This window comes from Plasmodium reichenowi, chromosome 13 (genome assembly GCF_001601855.1).
Source record: "Plasmodium reichenowi strain SY57 chromosome 13, whole genome shotgun sequence".
Lineage (NCBI taxonomy): Eukaryota > Apicomplexa > Aconoidasida > Haemosporida > Plasmodiidae > Plasmodium > Plasmodium reichenowi.
In genome coordinates this window covers 87,612-100,111 of record NC_033658.1, presented here as the reverse complement: position 1 = coordinate 100,111, position 12,500 = coordinate 87,612, and the positions used below count along the sequence as shown (strand labels likewise).

General features: G+C 19.0%; 3 protein-coding genes across 3 annotated transcripts in view; 1 reads left to right on the top strand and 2 right to left on the bottom strand.

Annotated features, from left to right (window-relative positions):
• Positions 1 to 1,770, bottom strand: part of PRSY57_1301900 (hypothetical protein) — a gene marked incomplete at both ends in the record, with an annotated part of 2,412 nt that extends 642 nt beyond the window's left edge. Inside the window, one exon of the mRNA XM_012908956.2 lies at positions 1 to 1,770. This exon is cut by the window's left edge and continues 642 nt beyond it. Within this exon, the coding sequence (XP_012764410.2) occupies positions 1 to 1,770 (1,770 nt within the window).
• A 3,384-nt stretch (positions 1,771 to 5,154) lies between these two features.
• Positions 5,155 to 6,036, top strand: PRSY57_1301800 (40S ribosomal protein S7, putative; the record flags this gene model as incomplete). Its single annotated transcript, XM_012908955.2, has 2 exons — positions 5,155 to 5,573; positions 5,871 to 6,036. The coding sequence occupies 2 exons, from the start codon at positions 5,155 to 5,157 to the stop codon at positions 6,034 to 6,036; spliced, it is 585 nt and encodes a 194-aa protein (XP_012764409.1).
• A 571-nt stretch (positions 6,037 to 6,607) lies between these two features.
• On the bottom strand, positions 6,608 to 11,529 carry PRSY57_1301700 (DEAD/DEAH box ATP-dependent RNA helicase, putative; the record flags this gene model as incomplete). Its single annotated transcript, XM_012908954.2, has 3 exons — positions 6,608 to 6,737; positions 6,849 to 7,274; positions 7,454 to 11,529. The coding sequence occupies 3 exons, from the start codon at positions 11,527 to 11,529 to the stop codon at positions 6,608 to 6,610; spliced, it is 4,632 nt and encodes a 1,543-aa protein (XP_012764408.2).
• Positions 11,530 to 12,500: the final 971 nt, after the last annotated feature.

Here is a 12,500-nt window from a genome sequence, read left to right as displayed (position 1 = left end):
AAAAGATAAGTTAGAATTGCTCATTAATCTATTTTGTTGATTTGATAAGATAAGTTGTAAGCTATTTGAATGTTTTAACAATATAGGTGTGTCATATCTATGTGTATTCATAGTAATAATAAGGTCTATTGGTTTTGTATAAAATCGAAACAATCTGGTCATTAATTCGAACATAATAACTCTATATGGAGGTGTACTATTGTATATACTTTCACTTATCTTTTCTAAAATTAGATTTTCCAATTTTATATAAATATCATATAATTGTTCAATAGATATGGAAAAATCCATATCTGTATCATTATTTGAATATTTATAATTTTGAAAAGAATCATCATCATTTTTTTTTTTTTTTTTTTTTTGTTCCTCTAAAATGAGATTTTTATTAGTTGATTGTATATTTTTATCATATAGATTAGAACTATTAAACATATGGTTATTATTATTTTGTATATTTGAGTTGTTGTTAAAGTTTTGTTTTGAGGTATAATATACATTATTATAATACATATGATTATTTATCTTATCATCTTTTTGATCATATATTTCAATGTGCTCACTTTTTTGTTTCGATATGTTAGAATATGTTGTTTTTGAATTCGAATGGTTTTGCATAATATTTTGCTCATATATATTTGAATAGAGTAAATGTTTGTTATCTACAGAATTTATGTTTTCTTGATAACTTTTACAAATTTGCTTTTCCATTTTTGTTTTTGTGTTCTTATTATGTTTGATTAATATATATGATTGTATGCAGTTTAATATTGATGAAAAATCATTGAGTTCTAGGTGAGATATTTTGTCTTTCATTTTGAGTATTTGATTTACAAGGAGAGGTAATGGATAGAAGAAGTTAAGTCTAGAAAATCCATCAGCACACCAAGATATATATTTAATATTTGTACAATTAATATTATCTTTTATAGGTTTATATAATTGGTATAATAAATTTGTTTGTGGTACAATTTTAAGATTTGCTAATCCTCTTAACATGAGTCCTGAAAAATCGGATCTATATAATTCATTTTTAAAAATATTGTTTTTTAAAGTATTAAAAAGTACATATAATAATTTATTATCATTACACCCTATACGTCCAATGACATGTATTAGAAAAGGTAATCGTTTTATTTCAAGTTCATTAATTCGATTAGTTATGGTTTTATAAAAAGGTATAATTTGTTTATGTATTTCAAAATCGTAAAATAAGGCCAAATCATCTAATATAAGTTGTATATCTCTCATAGAAATGTGTGCATGTTTTCTTGATATTATTTCAGAGATTGAATATATCCATTCTCTATATACAATATCTTGATAATCTGTAAGTACTCTTAATAACCTATGAATTGATATTCCATTTAAATTTATTGTATGACTATTTTTATTATATTTAAGAAAAAAATGAAATAATAAAGGTTCAATAGTTAAATATACATTTTTATTCGAATGTTTACTTAGATAATATATTAAATCAATAAGTTCATAACTATCAAATGTATGTGCATCTTTTTTTATTTTTTTACACAATTCTTCTAATTTTTTAGTATCATTACTTTTTAACCACTGAACATTAACAATATATTTCTGAGCCTTCCTATTTAATTTGAACGACGGTTTCATAAACCCTACCCTTTTAGGTATACAAACGGACGATGAAGAGAAACGAAAAAAAAAATTTACATTTTTATTCTTCAAATATAAAATTCGATAATTTGTGATAGGATTTTTTGAGTAAACGATTTTTTTAACTAGCGAAAATTTCATTTAAAAGAGGACAACAAAAAAAAAAAAAAAAAAATAATAAAAAATAAAACTAACATAAAGGTATAGGGTAAATATTTTTTAACATTTTTATATATTCATATATTCCCCTTATTGTTACATGTTTTGTATTTATTGTAGGCACGTACAAAGGTGTATATATAAATATAAATATATATATATATATATATATATATATATTTATTTATTTATTTATTTTATTTTTCAACCTTAAGTTGTTCAAAAGATTGTAAATCCCTTAATATGTAAATGTATATATAATATCTACAAATAAATATATTATCACAAGAAAAATTAATCAATTATTTGTCATTATATTTATTAATTTAAAAAATGTGACCATTTAATGATCCTAAAGAATTTTTTTTTTTTTTTCTCCTCATATATTAAGCCTATTTACATTTAAAAAAAAAAAAAAAAAAAAAAAAAACATACATATTTTGTACACCAAATATTGATTGTATATTATTTATGTTTAACAAATTTGATGTAAAATTTAAAATTCCTTAAAAGGCATAAATTGTAACATATATATATATAAATATATATATTTTTCAGCAGTGTTATAATGTAACGCTTAATATGTATGGGAAAAAAAAAAAAAAATAAAAAGAAGAAAATCATTACAATTTTAAAATATGAGTGTTTAAAATGAGGTAGGTTAAATTGTGAATAGTCATTTTGACGTCATTCAAGAAATATAAAAAGGGAAATAATAAATAAATAAATAAATAAATAAATAAATAAATAAATATATCTACATATGTATATATATATATATATATATATACATATATATGCAATTTTGTTGTTGTAGATATAGTATTATTTTCTTTATTTATAAAAATAAAAGGTGGATGAAGGGAAAATTTTAACAAAATTAAAATCGAAAAATGGTGGTATAGGTATTAAAGAAAAACATATATTATCATTGGATATAAATTTTTTACACTTTCTTATATATTACAAAAATATATATATATATATATATAAACTTACAACTGGTGTATATTTTTTCATGTTAAAAGACCACATGTATACGTTTTTGAACTATGTTTTATAAAACCACATAATATATACATTTTAATATATATAATCATTTTGTAAGAAAAAAAAAAAAAATAATAATAATAATAAAAATTAATTTTAATTGAAATGATGAAATATATTATGGTTATCTATTTTAATATTGTTTAATTACAAATTATTAAAATTATGTTATTATTTTTATTTTCCAATTTATTTTGAAATTATATACATATATATATATATACATATATAGTAGGATTTATCTTTATTTTTGTAAATGTTAAGAGAAAAAAAAAAAATGTTCCCATATAGCCAGCCTCCATTTATTTATATTTTCCTTTTATGTTCACCATTGTTATTACATACATGTATAAAATTTTTATTAATACTTTATTACATAGAAATTCTTAAATATTACTTGAATATGTGAAAAGTCATACAATTTTTGTGTATACGTATGTGTATGTATTTGTATGCTTTATACAACTTTGTTTAAAAAAAAAGCTCACTTATTATAACTACATATATAAAATATATATAAGTTTTCATTTGACTGTTTTTATTTTTTTTCAAATAATATATATATTTTATTTTTCTCAATAAAAATTAATTTTATGGACATCAGAATATATAAGTATAAATATATATATTATATATATATATATTATATACATATAATATTATTAAAAAATACATAATTTCTTTGTTCCTTTTATAATTTATAATTAAATATTAAAATGAATTTTTTACCTATATAAATATAAATGCATTTATATATATTTTAAATTAGAAAATAAAAAACACTTTTTTTTTTTTTCCTTTAAGATATTTGTATATAAATATTATATATATATATTATAATATATATTTACTTTACATATACATTTTTTTTAATTTAAATTTTTTTTTTTTTTTTTTTTTTTTTTTTTTTATAATATTATATTTTATATTAAAATAAATTATTCATATATATATTAAAATTTTTTCACATTATATATTTATATGTATAATTATTTATTTATTTATTTATTTTATTTTATTATTTTATTTTTTTTTTTGAAGGAAAAAAAATTAGAGCCTTAAGTGGTGTGCTACAAAAATAGGGTATATATTTTTAACTTGAGGCTGTTCTTATTACTAAGAGATATATATAAAAAGAAAAATATATATATATATATATATATTATATTATATACGTATAATAATATTCAACATGAAATAAATACTATATAATTCTTTATTTTTATATATGTTTCAAAATTAATGTATTATGATAATAATATTTATTATCTAAGGAATGAAGAAACTATTTTTATAAGCACCTTAAAAAGATATCTCTATATATAATACATTTATATATATATGTAATATATATAATACATACATATATATATATATATAAATAATATGTATATTGTATTATATTATTATATATATATATATTTATAAATTGATTCAATTCTAAATTTTTTTTCTTACATATATTTTAATAAAAAATTTCAACACAACATTTTATATATATATTATAAATGCTTCATATAATATATTATATATATATATAATATATGTATGTATGTATGTAAAATTTTAAAAAAAAATAATTTTTAAAATATTTTTATATTCATATCCCACATTTATTTATAATATAATATTATATATATAATAAATATATGCATATATGTATATAAAATTAAGATTACGTTTATTTTTTATATATATAAATTTAAAATTTAATTATAATCAAAAAGGAAAAAAAAAAAAAAAAAATTATTTGTAAATTTTATTTTGTGATGACTTATAACTTCGTTTTTGTTTATAAATAAATATATTTTGTTAAATATAAAAATCGAAATAATTTTTGTTCATTCCTATAAAAAAAAAAATAAATAAATAAAAAAATAATAAGAAAAAAAAAAAAAAAAGAAAGTAGCAAAATATATAAGATTAATTAAGGTAAGGATAAGAATAAGAAGAAGGGAAATAAAAAATAAATAAAATAAAAATAAGAAAATATAAAGGAAAAAAAAAAAAAAAAAAAATATGTATATATATATATATATATATATATATATAATTATTTATAAACATTTCATATTTATATATAATAATTTATATTTTCCATATTATTTTATTATATGTAATATTATTTATATATATATATATATATGTAAATTTAAAATCAATAAAAATAAAAAGAATTATATATTTATATATATATATATATATATATATTATGTGAATATATATTATTTTACAGTTTTAATAGGATTTATTAAGAAATTAATTTTTATTTTTATTTAAAAAGTAGAAAAATTGATTATATAGATAAGGGAAAAAATGGATGCTGTTCAAAAGAGAGTATTGAAAAGTAACCCAAGCGATTTAGAAAAAGAAATAGCACAATGTTTGTTAGACATTGAATTATCTAGTTCTTCGGATATAAAAACAGATGCTAAAGAAATAAAATTATTATCATGTGATTTAATAGAAGTAGAAAAATTAAAAAAGAAAACTATTTTAATTTATATTCCTTACAAAATTTATACAACCTATGTAAGAAAAATTCAAAGAAAATTAATTAATGAATTAGAAAAAAAAACGAAGAAATATGTTGTGTTAGTTGCAAAAAGAACTATATTAAAAGGAAAACAAAAAAATAAATCTTTCAAAATTATCCCAAGATCAAGAACTTTAACGAGTGTATATGATTCAATCCTTGAAGATATTGTATCTCCAAGTGAAATTATTGGAAAGAGGTAATAACAAAAATAAAAAGAAAATAAAAATAAATAAATAAATAAATAAATAAAAAAATAATAAATTAATAGAGTATATTTTAAGGTGCATTTATACTTGTACATATATATGTTTTTATTGTATTATTATAATTTTATATGTTAATCAATATATATATATATATATATATATATATATATAAATTTTTATTATTTTTTCCTTTTAATATATATATGAAAAATATACGTGTGTCTATAAATATAAATATAAATATATTTATGTGTATGTGTTTTCCTTATTTTTTTTATTTTTTGTAGAATTAGCATGAAAGCAGACGGAAAAAGAGTTTTTAAAATTATGTTAGACTCTAAAGAAAGACAAAGAGATAACATTGAAGAGAAACTTATTAGTTTTGCTGCTGTTTATAAAAAAATTACTAGGAGAGATGCCGTTTTCTCATTACCACCAACAAATGAAAAATAAATTTCTTTTTAAAATTTTTTATTTTTAAAATTATAGGGATGAAATTCATTTATATTTTAGAGCTCTTTATCTTTTTAAAAAAATATATATATATTTATATATTTATATATTTTTTATATTTATTTATTTTTATACATATATATTTATATTCATTTATTTATTTATCATTATTATCATTTATTTTTTTTTTTTTTTTTTTTTTTTTTTTTATTTTTATAAGAGTAACCCTGAAAACCAAAATTAGAAAAAAAAAAATAAATTAAAATTTATAGCATAAAAAATAAAATGTAATAATGTATATCTTCAATAATATATACAAATAGAATGTATTTATTTAATGTTGTTTATTTATAAAAATAAATTTTTTTAAATAATTAATAATGTGTCTTAATATATTCTGTAAAAGTATATACACTGTAGTGAGGAACAAAAATATAAATATAAATGTAAATATAAATATGGATATATATATATATATATATATATATATATATATATACATATGAACAAAAAAAAAAAAATTCGAAGATGAATAAATTATTGATCTAATATAATATGTGAACATGTGATATTAATCCAAGGGTGGCCAAATATTATTAAAAAAATCATTTTGATTTTTATTAAATTTTTTTGCAACCAACGATAAAAATTCGTTCTTAAGAAAGTCTCTATCCTCCTTCCACTTGGCTATTAAGGAAGATCTAAAAGGAAAATTAAAAATAAAATAACATGATATGAAAGGAATAATATATATATATATATATATTTATTTATTTATTTATTCATGCATGTATATGTTTTCATTTTAATACCTATTATTTATTTGGGCGTTTTTTAAGGCTTCAATAAAGTTTTTAATATTTTCTTGCGCCGAATTAATTATATCGTAGGTCGTATGTGAATAATACATTTGGAATTTTGTCATTTTTAAAAACATGGATCCATCTAATAAAAATAATGCAAAATAATTATAAAAAAGCAAATCTTTTTCATTTAATTCTTTATCTGTTATGGATAAGTAATGCGATGAAGGTAGATATAATGGTTTTACATACACTATAATTTTATCATTATCTTTATCATATTTTGCTGGAGGGATTTTTTCATATTCATTTATAAAGATACAAACATTTGTGATATTTCCTAATTCTGAATCGTCAATTTTCAAGCAGTCAAACATAACATAGGAGTTTCTGTTTTTCGTAATGTAGTTGTACAGGATGTATTTAGGATACGGTCTAAAAGGGGAATAAATATGTACATAAATGTGTATAGTTGAATTTATATGTATATAAAAGCACATGTGAATACAATTATATATATATATATATATATATATATATATATATATATATATATAATCATATGTTTATATATATATATATATATGTCTACATAATATGTTTCAAACTTTTACCTGTTTTGATATAATACAGAGCTTGAATTTATATATATGGGCATGTTCATATTTTGTGTTATATATGCTTTTTTACTATTATATGTAATATTTTGATTTCTTGTATATTGATTATGAACAAGATCTGAACGGATTGCTAGATGATCAATGAATCCTTGTATAACTGCATAATGAATAATATTTTTGGAGATATCCGAAATATTTTCTTGTAACATGTCTAAAGAAATATTTGTATTTAATTTATAATTTATAATTTTGATTAGATGATTTGATAATTTTAACAATTCATTCATTTTTTTTTTATCAAGATGCATAATTTGACAAGTTGCATTTCTGTCCTTTGAAAAATAAAATTTTGTACAAATATTTAAATAAAAAAGTATATCATTATCAAATTGTTCTTTAAAATTTTCTAGTACATCAACATTGATGTTATTTTTAATATGATGTATATGTTCTTCAGACATATCATTATTTGAACTTGACAAAGTATTATTATCATCATCATCGCTAGATGTATATGTATGTTTTTGCTTTTTTTTGTTTACTAAAAATAAGTTTATCAAGTTGTTATGATTTTTTTGTTTGTTTTGTTCTTTATTCTGATGAAATGTCATATTTACATTTTTATCTTTCTTTACTTTTTTTTTTGTATATTTCATTTTAAGTTTATAATCATATGAAAAAATGGATTCAAGGTATAAACAGGATACTAATAATGCTGCTAGAGGTATGGTATTAGGTTGTTTCATAGCTAATGATTTTAAGCAGACATCTGTTAATATTTTAGCATATCTGGTACTTATTGGTAATAATAATATAAAACTTCCTGTTAATGTTATTCCTGCTTTTTTATTATATGGATTAAATTTTTTTATGTGATTTTCTATACTACTTTTTAAACATCTTTTTTGATCAATTTGTTTAAAAAGGAATTCAATATCTTTATATACAAAATGAATACAATTAAGATATATTAATCTTTTTTTTGCTTCAATAAATTTGGATTTATCCGGTTTATTAATAAAAGGGAAATTCTCAACATTTTTTATATTAAAACTTAATAAATATAATATTAATGAATCAAGAGGATAATTTAATATTGGATAATCATTATCATTTTTAAAAAAATAGTTATAATAATTAGATGAATATAATTTATATACATGTCCTTTTTCATTTTCCATTTTTTTTTTATTCTTTTTATTCTTTTTTAATAAATATAAAATTCTACCAGCTCTACCTTTTCTTTGTATAGCTGAGCATTTACTAATATTATCAATAATATAATAAGAATAATCATTCAAATTAGAATATATTTTTCTTTTTTCTTTACCACAATCAATTACATAGCGTATATTTGGTAATGTAAGTGATGTTTCAGCAATATTTGTACTTAAAATACATATACGTTCATTTTCTTTCGGGTTATGAAATAATTCCATTTGATCTTTCATTGGTAATTTTGAATAAAGTTTAAAAATTTTTAGGGTACCTGAACCATCGCTTCCTTTCCATATGCTTGATTGTTTTTTTCTATTATTATTTAATTCGTATGTATTTATATTATTTTTTGGTTCATCATCCATATGGTTGTCATCATCCATATTGTTGTCATCATCCATATTGTTGTCATCATCCATATGGTTGTCATCATCCATATTGTTGTCATCATCCATATGGTTGTCATCATCCATATGGTTGTCATCATCCATATGGTTGTCATCATCTGGTTCTTTATCATATACATCATTATCATTTTCTTTTATATGGCTATCCTTTATATCATTTTCTTTTATATGGCTATCCTTTATATCGCTTTCTTTTATATGGCTATCCTTTATATCACTTTCATTTATATCTCCTTCCTTTATATAATCACTTTGCACACTATTCTCTTCCTCCGATACGTCAAACAAAATTTTCTTCTCTTCCTTTTCATCTGTTTCTCTAAAAAACAAACTGACCTTTTCATTCTTATTTTGCTCTCCTTCACTTAAATCAAATATGTCAAAATTGACTTCATCCATAATTTTGTTTTCCCCTTGTTGGTCGAACTCCGAATTAGTTATTTTTAAATTTGATAACATATTATAGAGACGATATATTTCTTCTTGGCTTGTTAAGAAAACTAAAATACTTCCCTGTGGAAGTTTTTTATGTATCTGAATAATTTTTCTTTTTGCTTCTTCAACATAATCTTTGGGTGTATAGGAAAGGAAGTGATCTACAACGGGTACCTTTTGTGTTGGAATATTTACAGTAGTAAAATTTTGGAAAATTTTATTTTTAAAAAGATTATTATCATTAATAGTTGCAGACATTATTATAATTTTTATAGGAATAATATCTGATTTAAAATTATGATAATTATCGTTTCTAATCCTACAAATTATTGACAAAATTCCTAGAATTATATCCATATTTATACTTCTTTCATGTGCTTCATCAAGAATGATAACACTATATTTTGATAAAATAAAATCGCTCATAATTTCTTTCAATAAAATTCCTTCTGTCATAACTTTAATTTTACTATGTTTTAAAAAATACGATTTTTCAAACCTAATTTGATAACCACATATTTCTTCATTTAGTTCATCGTTTAATCTATTACAAATACTTTTTACAGCTATTTTTCTTGGTTGAGTAATACCAATAAAATAATTATTTGATGTAAAACCATATTCATATAAAAATTGAGGTACTTGGGTTGATTTACCACAACCAGTATCTCCATTAACAAAAACTACATCATAATTTAAGACAGCTTCTATAAGTTCTTGTTCATAATCTAGTACTGGAAGAGATGCCCTAACTTTATCAATATGTTCTTTTCGGTTCACCTGTACATTTTTATAACACACTTCTCTTTTATACTTATTATATGCATTATTATTATTATTATTATTATTATTGTTGTTGTTGTTATTATTTAGATCATTTTCTTTTTCCTTTGTACTGTTGTGATATGAGGAAATATTCTCATGATCCATGTCACTGTCATCGTAAGAACCATGAGGGTTCATTTTGTTATAGTCCTCATCACTAGATTCTGATTTTAAAATAATATTACATTGATCCGTATACGTTTCATTGATACTATTTGTTTCTATATAACTTTCTGACTCTTGTTTAGGACTATTAATTTTATTTTTTTTTTTTACATCACCATCTACTTCTTCACTTTTAATACTTTCGGTTAGTTGTACATTTTGTTCTTCCTTTAGGTATTCAATTTTGTCAAGAAATCGTTTCCTTTTTTTCTCTATCTTCTTTTTGATTATGTTTAAATAATGTGGTAATTCAATATTTAATTCTTCGTATGTTTTTAGAAGTTTATCTAAATGTTCTGTACTTTTTGGTACCGCTTTTATATCAAATGGTATCATTAAATTTTTTTGTTCTGTATTATTTAATTTGAATTCTTGTATTTTCTTGAATAGCTTTTTTTTTTCAATTTCCTTCTCATGTTTATTTTTATTTTTTAATTTTTTGATGAGTTTTTTTTTTGATATATTTTCTAGGGCAGAGTACAAATCACTTTTTCCTTTTTGTTCTTCATGTGACGATTCAGAAGAATTGTCTGCTTTATTCTTATTTATATTTTTAATTTTATTTTTTTTTTTCTTCTTTTTATTATTACTATTATTATATATATCATTTGTAGTATTTATATTATCACTATTGATATTTAGGTCATTAGTTTTTACATTTATATCATTATTGTTTAAATTTACAACATTATTTTTGTTCTGTTCCTTTTTTTGATCTACTAATTTATTAAATACGGACGAACTAGCAATATTATTCTTCAAATAACTTAACGATCCTGATTGTGTTTTTATAATTAGTTTCTGAACTTTTTTGAGTTGTTTTTCTTTTTTTTTTTGTAGTCTTTTTTGATATTCTAATTTCTTTTTTTCTTTATTACTTAATTTGTTAGGTTCATTAAAAGAAAATGGTGTTGATGAACTTGAACCGTCATTTGTTTGGATCATTTCTTTTTTTTCTTCTTCATCTTTTATAAAAGTCGTATTAATATCATCTATCAATATTGTATTTCCTTTTGTCATCGTTATATAAATATTATTTTTGTATGATGTTATAATTTTTACTTTATTTATATAGAAAACGAAAGTTTAGGGAAAAACATGGTTTCTTTGTGCTAAATAATGAAACTATGATATAATATAGGGAAAAAATAAAATAAAAAATAAAAATTAAAAAGAATAAACAAATAAATAAATAATATTTTATATATTTATTATATATTATTTAAAAATTGTTTTATTCTCATATATAGAAGATTTAAAATTCCTATAAATCTTAAAAGAATCAAAGAAATTTAAATTAATACGATAATATATATATATATATATATCATAATAATATATTTTTCATATATTCTTTTTCTTTCTTTCTTTCTTTTCTTTTTTTTTTTTTTTTTTTTTTTTAATAATTATTTATATTTAATATAAGAAAAATAAAACATCTTTTATCATGTGAAACAACAGTATCTTTTGAATGATTATTAATAGTGTTGTATAAATATATGTAAATGTATAAAGAGAACATATATAAATAAAATATATATATATATATATATATGTATATATAATAAATATCCGAAAGAATAATTTTTTTTTTTTTTTAAGTGATATGACTATAAATATATAATATAATATATATATGCATAATATATATATATATTTCAATTTTGTAAGAAATAAATTTTTACTTTAAATATATATAAATTACTATTCAAAATTATACTTTTTAATAATTTTAAAATTTTAATATTTAATTAAAAATTTTCCTTTTTTATTTCTTTCTTTTTAAATAAAATAAAAGGAGAGGTAGAATATTGTAAAATATGGAATAGTATATATATATTAACATGTATTCATGATTTTAATTTTTTTTGTTTTGAATATATATTATATATATATATATATATATATATATATGTATATATTATAAATTTTAAAATTATTATTACATGATTCTTGTTTGTTTTTATTCTCTTGAAGTGATTGTATATATA